A 17,649-nucleotide genomic window follows, 5' to 3' on the forward strand; every position below is an offset into this window, starting at 1 on the left:
CAAGTTACTTAACCTCTCTGTTTCCCATTTTTCTTTCTTTCTCCCCCCTCCTTTTTTTTTTGAGACAGGGTCTCACTTTGTCGCCTAGGCTGGAGGGCAGTGGTGTGATCACGGTTCACTGCAGCCTCAACCTCCCAGGCTCAAGCCATCCTCCCAACTCAGCCTCCCAAATAGCTTGGATATTTTTTGTAGAGATGGGGTCTCCCTATGTTGCCCAGGCTGGTCTCGAACTCCTGGGCCCAAGTAATCTACCCGCCTCAGACTCCCAAAGTGTTAGGATTATAGGCATGAGCCACCACGCCTGGCTACTGATTCCCACTTGTCTGATCTGAAAAATGACAATAATCATTCCTACTTTCCAGAGTTATTATCAGTGTCCCCAGTGAGCCACAGACACTAAGCACCAATGCACACTGCCTGGCAGAAACAAGTGCCAAAAAATGCAATTCTCCTTCTAATATTTGCACTCTCTCTTCAGCCCCCTGCATGAGGCCACATTCTACATAAAATGCTAAACGCATACTTAGAAATAAATTATGACTCTATTAGACAAACTTGCTGTCTCCCGCTAGTGGCGCCCCTCCTTCTGACACACCTCTTCATCCATCCCCTTTCTCTCTCATCATTGGTTCATCAGTGGGATCCCAGCATTGGATTTGTAAAATGCTGGGCCTATGGTAGTGGCTCAGTGATAGCTATTACTGTTTTGCGAGTATTTCTGGTCTGCTCCTTTCCTACTCACAAGCTAAGTGCCCCCATAGCCCACCCCCACCCATTTTTTTCTGAGACACAGCCTCATTATATTACCCAAGCTGGAGTGCAACAGCGCGATCTCAGCTCACGGCAACCTCTGCCTCCCAGGTTCAAGTGATTCTCATGCCTCAGCCTCCAGAGCAGCTAGGATTACAGGCATGTACGACCACACGTGGCTAATTTTTGTATTTTTAGTAGAGATGGGGTTTTGCCATGTTGGCCAGGCTGGTCTCCAACTCCTAGGCTCAAGTGATCTGCCTGCCTCGGCCTCCCAAAGTGCTGGGATCACAGGCATGAGCCACCGCCCTTTTCACACTCACCATGGATAAGGAAATGGGAACCACCGTTCAGGAAAGCAGCGCCACCACTTGGCGAAAAACCCTTCAGTGAAGCCTTCTGTCACCTCAGGGTACTGGCACAAAAAACGCTGAATCTCCTCCGACGACAGGGGCTTTCCCGTCTTGGCAAGGCAGGAAACAAAGTAAAACAAAACAACACAGAGTTACTTGTCAGAAATTTCCTAGAGCTTGACCTAGCCTTTAAGCAAGCAGCCAATCAGTGGGAGACTCAGGCTTCTGCTCACCTTGATCACCAGCGGATGGAGCCTCTCAAATTTCCCTAGGGCATCTTCCAGGAGCATCACCTTCAGGGGTTTTTGGGCACAGCCAGTGCAGTTGGCAGGAATAGGCTCTGACTCATTCTGCTCACAGTCCTTTGTCCACCAGGGGTCTGAGAGAGGAAGGGATATGGAGAAAGCAGATGCTGAAAGAGCACAGCTGGTACATCCAGTAGCTCCAGCAACGAAACAAGAAAGGAAAGACATCAGAATGACATTCATTCATTCATTCATTCATTTATTTATTTATTTACAAAGTCTCACTCTGTTGCCCAGGCTGGAGTGCAGTGGCACTGTCCAGCTCACTGTAACCCCAGCCTCCTGGGTTCAAGAGATTCTCCTGCCACAGCCTTCCAAGTAGCTGGAACTACAGGCGCATGCCATCACACCTGGCTAATTTTTGTATTTTTAGTTGGAGTGGAGTCTCACCATGTTGCCCAGGCTGGTCTTGAATTCTTGGGCTCAAGTGATCTGCCCACCTCGGCCTCCCAAAGTGCCGGGATTACAGGCGCAAGCCACCGCATCCAGCCCATAACAATTTTTAAAACACACAATGATAAGCCCTGGAGACCGCTGAAAAGGTAAGGTACACATGAAGCAGCCTCTGAGAAGGGAGTAGAGGACAGGGGCAGGAAGGAGAGGTACTCTTCTCTGTATACCTTTTTACACTTTGTGGAAAATATCTTTTAACCTGTACATGCATTTCCTAAATCAAATCAACAAATAAAGCATAACAGCTAGGAAAAACTTTCAGCAGTGTGGAACTCAAGACGTACTTCTCCCAACATTTTCTAACCTATGACCCATAGGGCTGAAATGTCTACAGCACAGGGGGGCTGGTGTGGAGAGAAGGGTGACCCCATCATCGTTGTGCCCTAATACACTTCTCACACATGCTGGATGTGTGCCTAGACCCTTGGTTCACCAGTACACATGGGAGCCAGGACTCTGGGAAGGAAGAGTGAGAAAAGGGCATAGAAGAGGGAAGGGATGGAGAGGGTAGACAGGACTTTTCTGGAGCCATCTTTGGAATAAAGTGAATTGCATCTGTCCATAAGACAGCCCTCTATCCCAGCTCAGGACGGGGTGGGACCGCCGGCCACAGTTTCCAGCCCCACATGCTGGTCAGAAATGGAAGACTCCCAACCCAGACCCCGCTGTGAGTGACAGTGGCTCCCTGACACGCCTGTCTGGTTTGGCTCCTTCTCTGAGGGGCTCTTGTTTCTGCACAGCCTTTCCCAGCTTCCCTCTGTTGCCATGCTGTTTATAATGTTATTTCATTATTTCTTGTTTACTTTCTGTTCCATTTTGGATTTTATCTGTGTTCTCTGAGAGATGTGTTTGTTTTAAACTCTGCTTTGAATCTGAAATGTTTCAGAAGATGGTTCTGATTAAAACCCAATGGAAACCAAATCAGGAGAGAGCCTACAACAAATGATAACAGACAACCAAATGTGGCTGAAACGAAGTCAAGTTTTTAAACCAATAAACATACTTGGAAACTGACTCTTAACCACAAAACATTTTCTGTGGTTGGCAGTAAGCACTTTATCCTTGTTTTCTCTGAGGCAGTAGTAGTGGGGCATAGGAAATCCTCGTCAGGGAAGGACCGTGTTTGTTCTTGGCCGGTCTCCTGAGCATCCTCCATCTCTTGCAGATAGTATCTGTGTTTCTGGGAGGCAACTGCCACCTACCTTTCTCAGCCAGTCTCAACCTGCAGGAAGATTATTAGCCAGAGGATTACTGATACAGTCTGCTCCCGGGAGGGCACCTCTCCTCCCACAGTGCTCCGGGGGTAGCTGACACCCTTTAGTGCCACCTGTTTCAGTGGCACACTGAGGCTGCAAAGTTGCATTTTTCTTCTCCAATATTTTCAAATGTTTCTTATTCAGGGTCAAATATGATAAATTCTTGCCAACATGCAAAAACTCTGGGTAATGGACACACCATGAAGCATAATCATAACAACATGTTACAATTATATAGCATCTCAGTTTCCAAAGTACTTGCAATGGAAGGGGAAGGAGAAAGAAAGCTAACGCACTGAGTGCTTGCCCTATGTTAGTCACTTTCCCATGTTATAGCATTTAATTTTCACTGTGTAATTACTGAGTAGGGATCACTATTCTCATTCTGTGGATGAACGAACTGAAAGTCAGAGGTGATAGGAAGTTCCCGAGGTGCCAGAGTGTGGCAGGAAGAACACAGGAGATGCTGGGCGTGCAGTGGGGGTTTGGGTAAGGAAACAGGCTGCAGAGGGAGATGTGGTGAGGGCTTCCAGGGCTTGAAGCATGTCTGACTCCACTCAGAACAAAAAGAGGAACTGTTGGAGGCTTCTGAGCAGGAATTTCTCGATGTTCTAGGAAGATTATTCTGGATTGTGATTAGGATGCCCTAGAAGAGAGAGGCTGGGGAAAGGAAGACCTGGCTATATTCTAGTTTTGCCCGTTTTTAGGGAAAAGGGGGGGGTTCCACTGTGATGAGAAGTGAAATATAATGAATGAGGCAGTGAGAACGGAAAAAAGGGGTGGATTCTAGAAGCAGTGAGGTTGAAACCTACAGCCCCAAGCAGCACTACTGTGAATGTCCGCACGACACTGTCCTCTTGGTCAGTGTCATCATAAACCTGCAGATCTCTGCTGTCGCCCATGTCTAGTGCTCATCTAGGGAACGTCATCTCCAGATTTATTACGACACTTTTCTGTAGTAGTGTGTCATATTCCAACAGAATCAGTTAATTATGACAATCTTCCCAGGAGATGAGAGTACAGCACCAGGAGAAAGGGGCACCTTCCTCGAATTTGCACAAAGGTGCTGCATGGGCTAGCAGCGAGCAGCTCTTAACCTAAGAGTTAGGAGAATTATTTTAACTACAACTTATTTAATATTTTTTTGACATGGAGTCTTGCTCTGTCACCCAGGCTGGAGTGCAGTGGCACGATCTCGACTCACTGCAACCTCCGCCTCCCGGGGTCAAGCGATTCTCCTGCCTCAGCCTCCCAAGTAGCTGAGATTACAGGTGCCTGCCACCAAGCCTGGCTCATTTTTGTATTTTTAGTAGAGATGGGGTTTCACCATGTTGGCCAGGCTGGTCTCAAACTCCTGACCTCAGATGATCCACCAACCTCAGCCTCCCAAAGTGCTGGGATTACAGGCATGAGCCACTGCGCCCAGTCCAGCCTAATTTATTTAATTTTAATTTTATTCTGAGCTTTAGATATTCTTGGGATTTCCAGGTGGAGATGCCTTTAAAAAGCAGGTAGAAGAAAACCCAGTAAAGGGAAATCAAGAAAGAAAAAGAAAGTAGGAATAGCAAACTGAAAGAAAAACTTGGAGGTGGTGTTCCTTGAGGGTCTAAGAACACAAGTAAAAAACTGTTAGTACTAAAAAGAGAATTTAATAAGGTGACAGAATACAAGATACAGATTTTCAGATACAGATTTTTATAAGATACAGATTTTCTGTCTGTTTTGTTCACCGCTTTGTTGAGAACAGTGCCTGGCATATATAGCAAGGTCTCAATAAACATTTATTGAATGAGTGAATGAAGTTGGGGAGAGGGAGGAAGGGATGGAAGGAAGAAGAGAAGGAGGGAGAAAGGCAGGAAGGCAGGTAGGAAGGCTGATTTTTCAGAAGTTTTAACAATAGAATCAAGTCCATGGGGAGAAAAATCAAATGAGCAATCTGGATTCACAGAAACCTCAAAATAAAGATTAAATAAATATAACCTCATGATTTCTTACATTATAAATGCACCTGAGAAAAACCTGCAAAGCCCATGACAAAGTTCCCATGACGTTAACTAGTGTGTGCTCAATATTTAATCAGGCTGTTCTCCGGAAGCTTGTTTTTGCATAGCACCTCTTCTAGCACCCTGGGCATGAGGCAGGGGTGAAGCCTTGACAGTGAAGGAGGCTTTTGCCAGGTCCCTGCATGTTTGGCACCATGCCCAGGGCCATTTTCACACACTACAGAGAGGGAAAGAGCCCAAGAAATCATTTCACCAACAGCCTTGCCTCCAGGAAGCAATGCATTTGAACCACTCCAAACCATAGACAGAGTCTATTTTCATGAGTTCTCACTTGTACAAAAATTTGTTTCTAAATATGAAAATTTATTATCAAAAACACAGCAAAGGAAAGAATTAAAAATAAACAAATGTGAGACTTTAGATAAGTCAGTCAATCCCGTTGCACATTAGTTTCCTCATCTTTGAAATGAACATAAAAACAGTATCTACCTTATGTGACTGCTATGAAGACTGAGAAATACATATAAAGTACACGGCACAGTACCTGGTATACAGTAAGTGCTTGACAGAGCCATTAGTATCACAGAAGGTAAGCTTATTTTGCAAACAAAAGAGTAAGGTTTTCCTTGAGGTCTAAGCAGTTCATCTTTGAGCACAGATCTGGACTCTCTAAGTCTCACTACGTTCTTAGTTTGAGGCCAATAAATGATCTGTTATCTCCAAAACTTCTTGATGTTGCTGGATCTACTCCTCCTTCCTTTGAAGGTCAATGGATGCATCAAGTTCCAAATGTGCGCCTTTTCCCTGTATGTGAGAACTATCCCAGGCTTCCTCAGTAAAAATGAATGTGTTATTTTTAAATTGGCCAGAAAATGACCAAAGTAAACAAAATAATTGGCCGAACATGCTGGTGCTTGGCTTGACTGAGGGCAGAGATGGCAGGCAGTAAGTGTGGTATCTTGGACAGAATGCTAGAGGGGGTTAAGAAACTAGGGTTCAAGTGTGATTTTGTCACTGTTAGCTGGGTAAGCAAGCTCTTTTACCTCTCCTGGCCTCAGTTACCTCTTTTATAAAATGGGGTATGTACCAGATTAAATCTAAAATTCTTTTTCAGCTTTAAGACTCAATGATTCTTTGGAAATGGTAAAAACCAAGGGGATGGTTGGCAGGAGTAAAGGGACTATAAAGATATGAGTCCAGGAGGGGAGAAAAAAACTAAGAATGTGAATGTAAAGAGAAAACTCTGGGTAAGAGGAAGGATTAAGTCAGTCAAATATTATCCATAAGGGTGCAGACTAGGAGGATGGGCTGGACTGAATGTCTAAGACAAGACCAGGTCAGGAAAATTCTAAAGGGTCTGTAGCTTGAAAGACCACTTATCTTTGGAACAGCCAGAAAGAACATCGTCTCTTCAGGGACTAGGGAGTTAAGAGAAAGTAACTGATGATCTGAGAGAGAGAGTGAGTGTAGAACCCCAACATCAGACTTAAAGCTAGACTCTTCAGGTCTACTGCATGGCTACAGAGTACTCACATCAGAGGTGAAGGGCTCAGACTCTGAAGACTGGCTGTCTGGGTTCAAATCATGGCTCCATGACTAGACTTGGGACCTTGAGCAAGTGACCTAACCGTACTGTGCCTCAGTGTCCTCATCTGTAAAATAGGCATAAAACCTGGAGCTACCCTATAGGGATGTTGTCAAGATTAAATAAGCTGATACATGGAAAGTCCCCTGAACAGGGTCTGGCATCTGGTAAGTAATAAACAAGTATCAGTTTATTTACTTATTTTTTGCTGCAGAGTGGGATGTTTCTATGACTCGCTACGAAGTCACTTCATTCTTCTTATTGAGAGCATTTAGGGGCAGGATTTCCTATCTAAGGCTGAAATCTAGAAAAAGAACCCCACTTCTGTCACCTTTTTGCTCCCTGGGTGGGGTCGGGGGAAACTTCTAGTCACTGGTGGTGGTGCCTCTTATATATCACCAAGGCTGCAGCTGCCCTCCATCATTCCTGAGGTGCCACTGCAAGGAGCACCAGATGACCCTGGGAGGGTGAGACAGGCCAGCACTTCAGGAAACCATATGGGGTTTCCTTTGGGGAATCTGCCACATCATTCTCCCCTTGCATTTACTTTAAATGTACAGCTAAGTAATCCTAACTTGAAGGTAGTTGTTTTCTGACACCAGGACATTAAAAATGATCTATTTTTACTTTTCCTGCCCTCTTACAGGCCCAGATTAAGTTGCACTTAATTCTCCCTCATGTGTTTCTGTTGACCCTTCATATAATTATGCATTTTTAACTTTTCTTCCAAATGCTATGCAAAATGCTGTTAGTTTCACATGTCTACAACTTCCCAGAATTATCATACATAGGAAAATATGGTGCTTCCACGTCCACATTTACAAGTAAAAATAGCACTTTAATAGAATCAACAACATTAAAGAGCTAAAGCCACACCCTTCCAATGCTCACTCACTCTCTCTACAACTGAGCTCCAAGGACTTGTTTTATTTCCATCTGCAAGGCAAAATATTGATTTGAAGTGGTCCAAATAATCCAGTTTGTTGACAAGACACTAATGTTTCTGGAATGTTTAAACTATGATTTAGAGAAGGAGCAAGAGTGTTCATTGACGATGCCCCATTTCTCAATTCAACCGCGTATGGAGATTTACTTTATAGGACCAGGGAAGAAGATAATGCCATCAACCAGATCGGGAAAACTCATCAGGATTTGCTGTTAGGGAGGTTGTCGGGGGAAGACAGTCAGGAAAGGAGACTGGTGTGTCTGAGGAAGAGGCATAGACTGGCCCAACTAAGTTTCTCTCGCTGTTTCCTCCAAATGCTCTGAACTGTTCTGATAGGAGTTTGAGACTGCATTTTTTTTTTGTCAGCTCTGTTGATGACATTTCAAAAACAACCTTCCCAATAAATTCAAGGAAGTTATATCTCGAATTTTCAAATGAAATATCTGAGCTGTTGATTTTCAAAAAAACAAAAACTCATGAGGTAGAGTTCTTGTCTTACAATGTTCCCTTCCTCTGAGTTTGATACAATTTTGGAAACCTTTCCATGACTTTCTCAAGTGTACAAAAATAGCTTTCAATGGAGACCCAATCCAAGGGATGATTTTTATGACTGATTAGGTTTTAAAGAATGACATTATGATTATAAAGCTTAAATACATTTTTTCTGAAAGCATTTTTCCTAAAAGTTATGACACATTCTAAAAGTTTCAGAACATGGTTACACAATAAATTCTATAATCCATTTGTGATATTAATATACATATTATTCTACATTGCCAAATAAGATAAACATCACCAAAAAAATCCCAAAATAGGCTGGGTGTGGTGGCTCATGCCTGTAATCCCAGCACTTTGGTAGGCCAAGACAGGCAGATCATGAGGTCAGGAGATCAAGACCATCCTGGCTAACACGGTGAAACCCTGTCTCTATTAAAAATACAAAAAAATTAGCCGGGCGTGGTGGTGGGCGCCTGTAGTGCCAGTTATTTGGGAGGCTGAGGCAGGAGAATGGCATGAGCCTGGGAGGCGGAGCTTGCAGTGAGCTGAGATCACACCACTACACTCTAGCCTGGGTGACAGAGCGAGACTCGGTCAAAAAAAAAAAAACCCCAAAATAATATCCCCCTTTCTCAAAAAGTAAATTTCTTTACACACACACACACACACACACACACACACACACACACAATTGGAGGCAGGGTCTTGCTATGTTGCCCAGGTTGGTCTTAAACTCCTGGACTCAATCAATCCTTTTGCCTCAGCTTCCCAAATTGCTAGGATTATAGTTGTAAACCACCGCATCCAGCCTGAAAAAGTAAATTTCAACTCATATTACATGTTACACTATTCTCAAAAGGAAACCCCTCAAATAGTCTGTCAAACTATGAATTCTTATGCCACTGATGCACTGTTACTAAATTTATGTGTTTTTAAAATTTGATTTACTGGCAAAATTGATATACTTTTGAGCACTAAATTAAATGAGCTGTGACAGACAGAAGGACTAAACTGAAAGAGTGGGATATACTTAGGCAAAAACCTAGCCCAATAGGCCAAGGACTGTTAGAGGACCTTTAGAAGCAAGCTGAACTCAGTTGCTTTCAATAAACCAATACCTATGTACTAAATATGCATTACGGACAGGAATCACAGGAGAGAAAAGGATGAGATACAATCAAATCCTTTTTATGGGCAACACATTCGTCCCCATCATGTGTGTTCTGGAATTTGGGGGTGTGAATTTGGCTCTACCAGATGTTCCTCTAGCAAGTTTCTTAATCTCTCTGAGTCTTGGTTTCTTAATCTGTAAAATGGGGATAATAAACCCCATCTCACAGAGTTTTAGTGGGGACTGAATTAAAGGAGACAATATAGGAAGGGTGCCTCTCTTTAGGTATCAATAAATGTTACTTCCTTTCCTATCATATACTGTCAAGAAAACTATATCTAATAAGTAGTAAATGTTGCATTTTACCTGGAAAGGGTCTGTCTTCATCACCCCCATGCAGAGGAACTCCCTTGTTTTCTGACATGTACTTCTTGGTAATGGGCAAGGACATTAGCCTAATGTGATGGATGAGTGAGCGCCAGGTGTGAGCTCCAGAAAGCACTGGCTCAGGTGCTAATGGGCTGAAAGGTTGAATCACAAAGTAGGCAGTGAGCAAGATTAATCCCAAGGTTGCGAGAACCTACAAGGGAAGATAGAAAAGGCATTAATAATCATCCCAGCAAACAAATACCTAATACCAAGAAAAACAAAACAAAACAAAATAGGCCTCTTCTGCTATTTCCAATGTGCCTTAAGAACCAACCCATTTTCATAAACAAATCACTTACGTTTACTTCTGGAAGAATTTAGAATTTGAGAACTATGGGGACTGCAAGACTCACCAAGCTGCTACCATATAATCAGTGTATTTTTAAATCCACCATTTAAAAATACACAAAGAGGGCTGGGTGCAGTGGCTCACGCCAGTAATCCCAGCACTTTGAGAGGCCGAGGCAGGTGGATCACGAGGTCAGGAGATCAGGACCATCCTGGCTAACACGGTGAAACCCTGTCTCTACTAAAAATACAAAAAATTAGCCAGGCATGGTGGTGGGCATAGTCCCACCTACTTGGGAGGCTGAGGCAGGAGAATCACTTGAACCTGGGAGGCGAAGCTTGCAGTGAGCCAAGATCGCACCACTGCACTCCAGCCGGGGTGACAGAGCAAGACTCCATCTCAAAAACAACAACAACAACAACAAAAACACAAAGGGGCTGGGCGCAGTGGCTCATACCTGTAATCCTAGTACTTTGGGAGGCCAAGGCGGGTGGACCACCTGAGGTCAGGAGTTTGAGACCAGCTTGGCCAACATGGTGAAACCCCACCTCTACTAAAAATACAAATATTAGGCCGGGCACAGTGGCTCATGCCTGTAATTCCAACATTTTGGGAGGCTGAGGTGGGTGGATCACCTGAGGTCAGGAGTTCGAGACCAGCCTGACCAACATAGTGAAACTCCCATCTCTACTAAAAATACAAAATCAGCCAGGCATGGTTGCGCATGCCTGTAATCCCCGCTACTCGGGAGGCTGAGGCGGGGCAGTTGCTTGCACCTGGGAGGCAGAGGTTGCAGTGAGCCAAGATCATGCCATTGCACTCTAGCCTGGGCAACAAGAGTGAAACTCTGTCTCAAAAAACTAATAAATACATACATAAAGGCTGGGTGCAGCGGCTCACGCCTGTTACAGTAGCACTTTGGGAGACTGAGGAGGGCAGATCACTTGAGTCCAGGAGTTTGAGACCCGTCTGGGAAACATGGAAAAACCCCATCTCTACAAAAACTAGAAAAATTAGCCAGGTGTGGTGGCGCATGCCTGTGATCCCAGGTACTTGGGAGGCTGAGATGGGAGGATCACCTGAGTCTGGGAGTTTGAAGCTGCAGTGAGCCATGATGGCACCACAGCACTCCAGCCTGGGCAACAGAGTGTGACCTTGACTAGAAAAATAAAAATTTGGCCAGGCGCGATGGCTCAGGCCTGTAATCCTAGCACTTTGGGAAGCTGAAGCAGGCAGATCACTTGAGGTCGGGAGTTCAGGACCAGCCTGACCAACATGGAGAAACCCTGTCTCTACTAAATTTTGAACCTGGGAGGCGGAGGTTGCAGTGAGCTGAGATCATGCCACTGCACATCAGCCTGGGCAACAGAGCGAGATTCAGTCTCAAAAAAGAAAAAAAAAAAACAACGAGGACAGGCGTGGTGGTTCATGCCTGTAATCCAGGCACTTTGGGAGGCTGAGGCAGGTGGATCACCTGAGGTCGGTAGTTCAAGACCAGACTGACCACCATGGAGAAACTCTGTCTCTACTAAAAATACAAAATTAGCCCAGTGTGGTGGTGCATGCCTGTAATCCCAGCTACTGGGGAGGAAGGAGAATCACTTGAACCCAGGAGGTAGAGGTTGCGGTGAGCCGAGATCACGCCATTGCACTCCAGTCTAGGCAACAAGAGTGAGACTCCGTCTCAAAAAAAACACACACACAACAAACAAACAAATAATAATAATATGCAAATATAATTTAACTATAAATATGCAGCTTTCATCTAGGACCTTTAACAACACAGTCAAATTTCCTAGTAACACATGGTAACAAGAGCAAAGGCCAATTCATTCACAGAAAAACCAAGGCTCAGTGGTGGGATCAGTCAACAATAGCATTTGTGAAAAATGTTGAAGAGTTTGTGCTCTGTTGAAGCAATTACCAACTCAGGAAATATTTTACCTTATACACAACTATAAGGAGGGGATACTGTGGGGGGGGCCTCTGAGGTTCATTCTTTTCCAGCAGTTGTCTGATAAATTTTTCAATTGCCTTCTCTGACATGCCACACTGATGGCCCGTCTGTCTCACCAAATCAACAGTCTCTGAAAGTTTGTCATAAATGCTGAGCTCGTTGGCAGCAAGATCCATGTCTTCCAATAAAAAATCCCTGAGAGAGACGAGAGAAAATAAATGTAAAAAGAAAGGTGGTTTATTTAGGTACTTCCTCTTCAAAGTTACTTGACCATCTGTAGAGAAGGACCTGTTTTGTGTTTTCCGCAATTCTCTACAGACCAATACTTTTATAAAACACAATGAATACGTAGAGACAATGTCAAATTGCCAAACAAGTTTTAAAATACTAGTTAACTGTGGGCCAGGAACAGTTTACAGACCTGCACTAGTTCCCAAACACTGAGGAGCACTGGTCTAGAGCACAATATGTCCTAATGGGACTCTGAAGCACTAACGACATCCAAAAAAGATTTTTGACACCAATGATGGGAGATCTGCTACTGGTGATTTCCTAAAATAAAAAAAAATGGATTATGCATAGTGTTGTTGATCAATTATTTCTTTCCAATTATACCAGATAGACTTTTAGCAACACAAGAGGAAGAACTGATCACTGAAGATTACTGAAGGTGACTGACTGAGAGCAACAGGCTGATAAGCTTTGTTCTTTGCAGAGCAAAGATTTCAGACAACACAAAAACCATGGCATGCGGCTTGCAGTCCTCAACACTTTTCTTTCTATTTTTTTAAAAAATTTCTTCTAGAGCAAACAGAGTCCTCATGCTTTTCTACAAATACAATTTTAGAAAATAAAGGGCATATTTTATTTGTATTTTATATACTTAAAAGACTTAAGATTTTTAACTAATTTAAAAATTCAATTTGTGTTCTTATAGTTATTTTACAGCCAGATTGTTTCATCATGTCCAGAGAACAAAAGGTAAAAAGTAATGGGGCAAAGTAGAGTTCTCTCTGTATCATTTGTAAAATGAAATTAAATAGTTCCGAGGCTGGGCGCAATAGCTCATGTCTGTAATCCCAGCACTTTGGGAGGCCAGGGCAGGAGGATCGCTTGAGACCTGAAGTTTAAGACCAGCCTGGGCAATACAATGAGACCTCGCCTCTACAGAAAAAGAAAAGAGGCCAGGCGCGGTGGCTCATGCCTGTAATCCCAGCACTTTGGGAGGCCGAGGGAGGCGGATTACCTGAGGTCAGGAGTTTAAGACCAGCCTGACCGACATGGAGAAACCCTGTCTCTACTAAAAATACTAAATTAGCTGGGTGTGGTAGCGGGTGCCTGTAATCCCAGCTACTCGGGAGGCTGAGGCAGGAGAATCTCTTGAACTCGGGAGGTGGAGGTTGTGGTGAGCCGAGATCACGCCATTGCACTCCAGTGTGGGCAACAAGAGTGAAACTCCATCTCAAAAAAAAAAAAAAAAAAAAAAAGAAAGAAAAAAGAAAAACAAATTTTAAAAATCAGCTTGGCCTGGTGGCACACACCTGTAGTCCCAGCTACTTGGGAGGCTGGGGTGGGAGGACTGCTTGAGCCTAGGAGTTTGAGGCTGCAGTGAGCTATGATCATACCACTGCACTCCAGCCAGAACAAGATCCCATCTCTAGAGAAATAAAATAAGACAAAATAATTAAATAGCTATTTTAAAAAGTGTTTATGTTACAGAACAATAATATTTTTCTTCATTTATAGGAGGAAGAAGAGTGCTTCTTTGGGTTTGTGCTCTCTTCTACTGGGCTTTATGTATTTATTTATTTTTAATACAGAGGGTCCTTTTATATCACATACTTCATTCCTACAGTACTTCTAGCCTCAAAAAGTACTGGCATAGTACATGTGTATTCTCTCAGTAAGGAGATGCTGCCACCTGTAGGGTGGATGACATAGTCACGTTGTGACAACACAACCTAGCACACACCAGCACATCTCCTCTTCCAGCAATGTGCCTCCCAATCACTCCTGTCCTCTTTATGACTATTAAGTGTTTAGTTCATTAGGTCTTAACCTGGCTTGCACATGAGAATCACCTAGAAAGCATTTCATAAATGCTCATACCTGGGCATCAACTCAGACCAATTAAATCAGAATCAGAAGACTTCTAATGGTGGATTAAAGGGCATGCAATCTAGACTTTGAGGAACTGGGGGAATGAGAGAAGAGCCCACCACACTATACCCCCCACATTCAGATAAAAAGACAGTACAAACTACAGTTGAGACTTCAACAACATGGGTTTGAACTATGTGGGTACACTTAAAAGCTGTTTTTTCCCTACCAATCCAGGATTGAAAATACAGTATTTTCAGGATGCAAAAACTGCGTATACATATACAGAGGGATGACTCTTTGTATAAATAGGTTCTGCAGAATTGATTGTGAAACTTGAATATGCAAGGATTTGGGTGTATGTGGAGATCCTGGAACAAATACCCCACATATACAAAGGGACAGCTATATATTTTTTAATGTATTATTTTCAATACATGATGCTAGGACCACTGGATATCCACACATGAAAAAATGAAATTGGATCTTTCTTTTCTTTTTTTTTTTTTGAGACAGAGTCTTGCTCTGGTCACCCAGGCTGGAGTGCAATGACGCGATCTTTGCTCACTGCCACTTCTGCCCCCCGGGTTCAAGCGATTCTCCTGCCTCAGCCTCCCAAATAGTTGGGATTACAGGTACCCGCCACCATGCCTGGCAAATTTTTTTGTATTTTTAGTAGAGAAGGGGTTTCACCATGTTGGCCAGGTTGGTCTCAAACTCCTGACCTCAGGCAATCCACCCACCTCAGCCTACCAAAGTGCCGGGATTACAGGTGTGAGCCACCATGCCCGGCCCTTTCTTTATACTATACATAAAAATTAACTCAAGATGGATCAGATACCTAAATTTATAAGCTAAAACGATAAAACTTCAAAGAAAGCACAGGGAGGGAGGCTTCATGATTCTGGGATTCAGCAATGGTTTCTTAGATATGACACCCAAAAAACAAGCAACAAAAGAAAAAATAAATTGGACTTCATCAAAATTAAAAACTTTTTGTAGAAGACAAGGGCAGGGGAAAAACTTTAAAAATTCTGTGTGTCTATACCATCAAGAAAGTAAAATGACAACCCACAGAATGGGAGAAAAATTTTGCAAATTATGTATCTGATAAGGGGGTGGTCTATATAGAATACATCAAGAATTATTACAAATCAGTAATAAAAAGACAACCAAATAAAAAAATAGACAAAGGATTTGAATAGCCATTTCTCCAGAAAAGATATAGAAATGGGCTGGGCGCAGTGGCTCACGTGTGTAATCCCAGAGCTTTGGGAGGCCAAGGTGGCAGGATCACTTGAGGTCAGGAGTTCGAGACCAGCCTGGTCAACATGGTGAAACCCTGTCTCTACTAAAAACACAAAAATTAGCTGGGTGTGGTGGCAGGCACCTGTAATCCCAGCTACTTTGGAGGCTGAGGCAGAAGAATCACTTGAATCTGGGAGGCAGAGGTTGCAATAAACCGAGATTATACCACTGCACTCCAGCCTGGGTAACAGAGTGAGACTCCATCTCAAAAAAAGATATACAAATGACCAATAAACACACAAAAAGATACTCAACATTATTAACCATCAGAGAAATGCAGATCAAAATCACAATGAGATACCATTTCACATCCACTGGGATAGCTACAATCAAGAAGTCAGACAAAAAGTGTTGGTAAGGACATGGAGGAATTGAAACTCTTGTAGACTGCTGGTAGGAACATAAAATGGTACAGCCACTACAGAAAACAGTCTGGCAGTTCCACAAAAAGTTAGGCACAGTTACCATATGACCCAGCAATTCCACCCCTAGGTATGTACCTAAGAGAACTGAAAACATATGTCCACACAAAAACTTATGCACAAATGTGAATAACACTGTTCATAACAGCCCCCAAATGGAAGCAATCCAAATGTCCATGAACTGATGAAAGGATAATCACAATGTAGTAGATCCATATGATGCAAAATCACTGGACGATAAAAATGAATGCAGTACTGATATATGATACAATATGGATGAACCTTGAAAACACTATGCTAGGTGAAAGAAGACAGTCACAAAAAACTACAGATTATATAGCTCCATTTAGATGAGAAGTCAGGAACAGACACGTCTTTCTTAATACCTTTTTAACAAACCTGCAAGGAATAGGCAAATCTATAGAGATATAAAGTACATTTCCAGATGGGAAGTGACTTATCTGAGACCACCCAGTCAGTTGTTACCTGAGCCTCATCTGGACCTCACATTCTTCTCACTAAGCCATTTTTGATTAGCAGCCAGGAGGATGGATTAGAAAGCATTAAGAGCCATAGTAACAATAACACCAAAAAAACCCCAGAAATTAAGATGCAGCATTTCCAATTAAAAATAAGTCAGGAGTAGACGATCTCCAGAAAATGAGATCACAGCTGATTTTTATTTTCTTTGTGATTTTCACATTTCTCAAACTTTTCCTGTATCAATTTTGTAATCACAAAATTCTCACAGTCACTTCTAAGGAACATGATTGGGCACAAAATGAGTCAGAGATGTACAGCAATGCATGACTGTGGCACCACAGGGAAGAAGCAAGGCATGATTTGCCATGCCAATGACTTTCTGGTTCTCCATAGAGTTGTATTCAAATATTACAGCTGGAAAAATGAAACAGCACTGAACTTGGAGACAAGCTTTGCCAATTGCTAGTGAGATGATTTCAGTTAAATTACTTGGTCTATCTCTGCATCCAAAAAACAAGAGGATTGGATCACAAATTTTAGAGTCTCACTCTAAAATTCTAAGAATCTATGAACACTTCAGGAAGGAGAAAAATTCAATTCATTAGAAACTAAAGACTCATGTTCAATTGCATTCCTCCTGTTCCCACCTTATATGCCAGGTGCCTTGCTAAACACTCTAGAAACATTATCTCAGTGAAACCACTGTGATCCCATAAGGTAGCTGTGATCGATTCCATTTCACACATGTTCAAGGCTCGGAAAGGTTTCATAACTTGCCAGGATGTGAACCCAAGTGTCCTGAATTCAGGGTTGGTGCATGCTGCCTCCCTTACCAAGTATTTTCCTATTCTGAGCTGGCAGTTCGGAAACCATGTGTCTCTTGATCACAACCGAGCGGCTGAGAACTGGAAAATGATTGACTACAATGATTCCTGCAAATAGAGCAAAGTGATAACTTATAATTATAATATTTTTCACATCTTGGTTCTGTGATTAGTGATTCTGAGATGCCATTTTCCTGTTTAAATAAAGACATTCTATGAAAGCAAGCAGGAATAATATTCATTTAAATACATTACAATTCATTATCTAACAATACCCAGTCAAAACCTATTAAAACTCAGTAGAGGACCAGAATGGAAAGGATCTAGAAAGGACTTCTAGAAAAAAAATTCCAGTGAAAAAAACTAGCGTGCATGTTGGGAGGTGGGGTCACATGCAGGTATCCCTGAAGCAAAAGAGAACACCACATTGGTGTGCTGGTAGGAGAATCCTGAAGTGGACTGAAGTACAGGTGAGGAAAACAGGATTAATCATCATTTTTTTTTTTCTTTTTTTTTGAGACGGAGTCTCGCTCTGTCGCCCAGGCTGGAGTGCAGTGGCCGGATCTCAGCTCACTGC

The 17,649-nt window shown here is 42.8% G+C and overlaps 1 protein-coding gene across 1 annotated transcript in view; it reads right to left on the minus strand.

The window, feature by feature from the left end:
* LOC105514158 (chromosome unknown open reading frame, human C6orf89) overlaps nt 1–17,649 on the minus strand; it is a 34,963-nt gene that overhangs the window by 7,853 nt on the left and 9,461 nt on the right. Inside the window, exons 2-5 of the mRNA XM_011945319.1 lie at nt 11,923–12,130; nt 9,627–9,840; nt 1,337–1,482; nt 1,074–1,213 (exon numbers count right to left, since the gene is read on the minus strand). Of these exons, the coding sequence (XP_011800709.1) occupies nt 1,074–1,213; nt 1,337–1,482; nt 9,627–9,840; nt 11,923–12,130 (708 nt within the window). The remainder of the gene's footprint in view (nt 1–1,073; nt 1,214–1,336; nt 1,483–9,626; nt 9,841–11,922; nt 12,131–17,649) is intronic.

Source organism: Colobus angolensis, unplaced genomic scaffold (genome assembly GCF_000951035.1).
Source record: "Colobus angolensis palliatus isolate OR3802 unplaced genomic scaffold, Cang.pa_1.0 Scaffold24, whole genome shotgun sequence".
NCBI lineage: Eukaryota > Metazoa > Chordata > Mammalia > Primates > Cercopithecidae > Colobus > Colobus angolensis.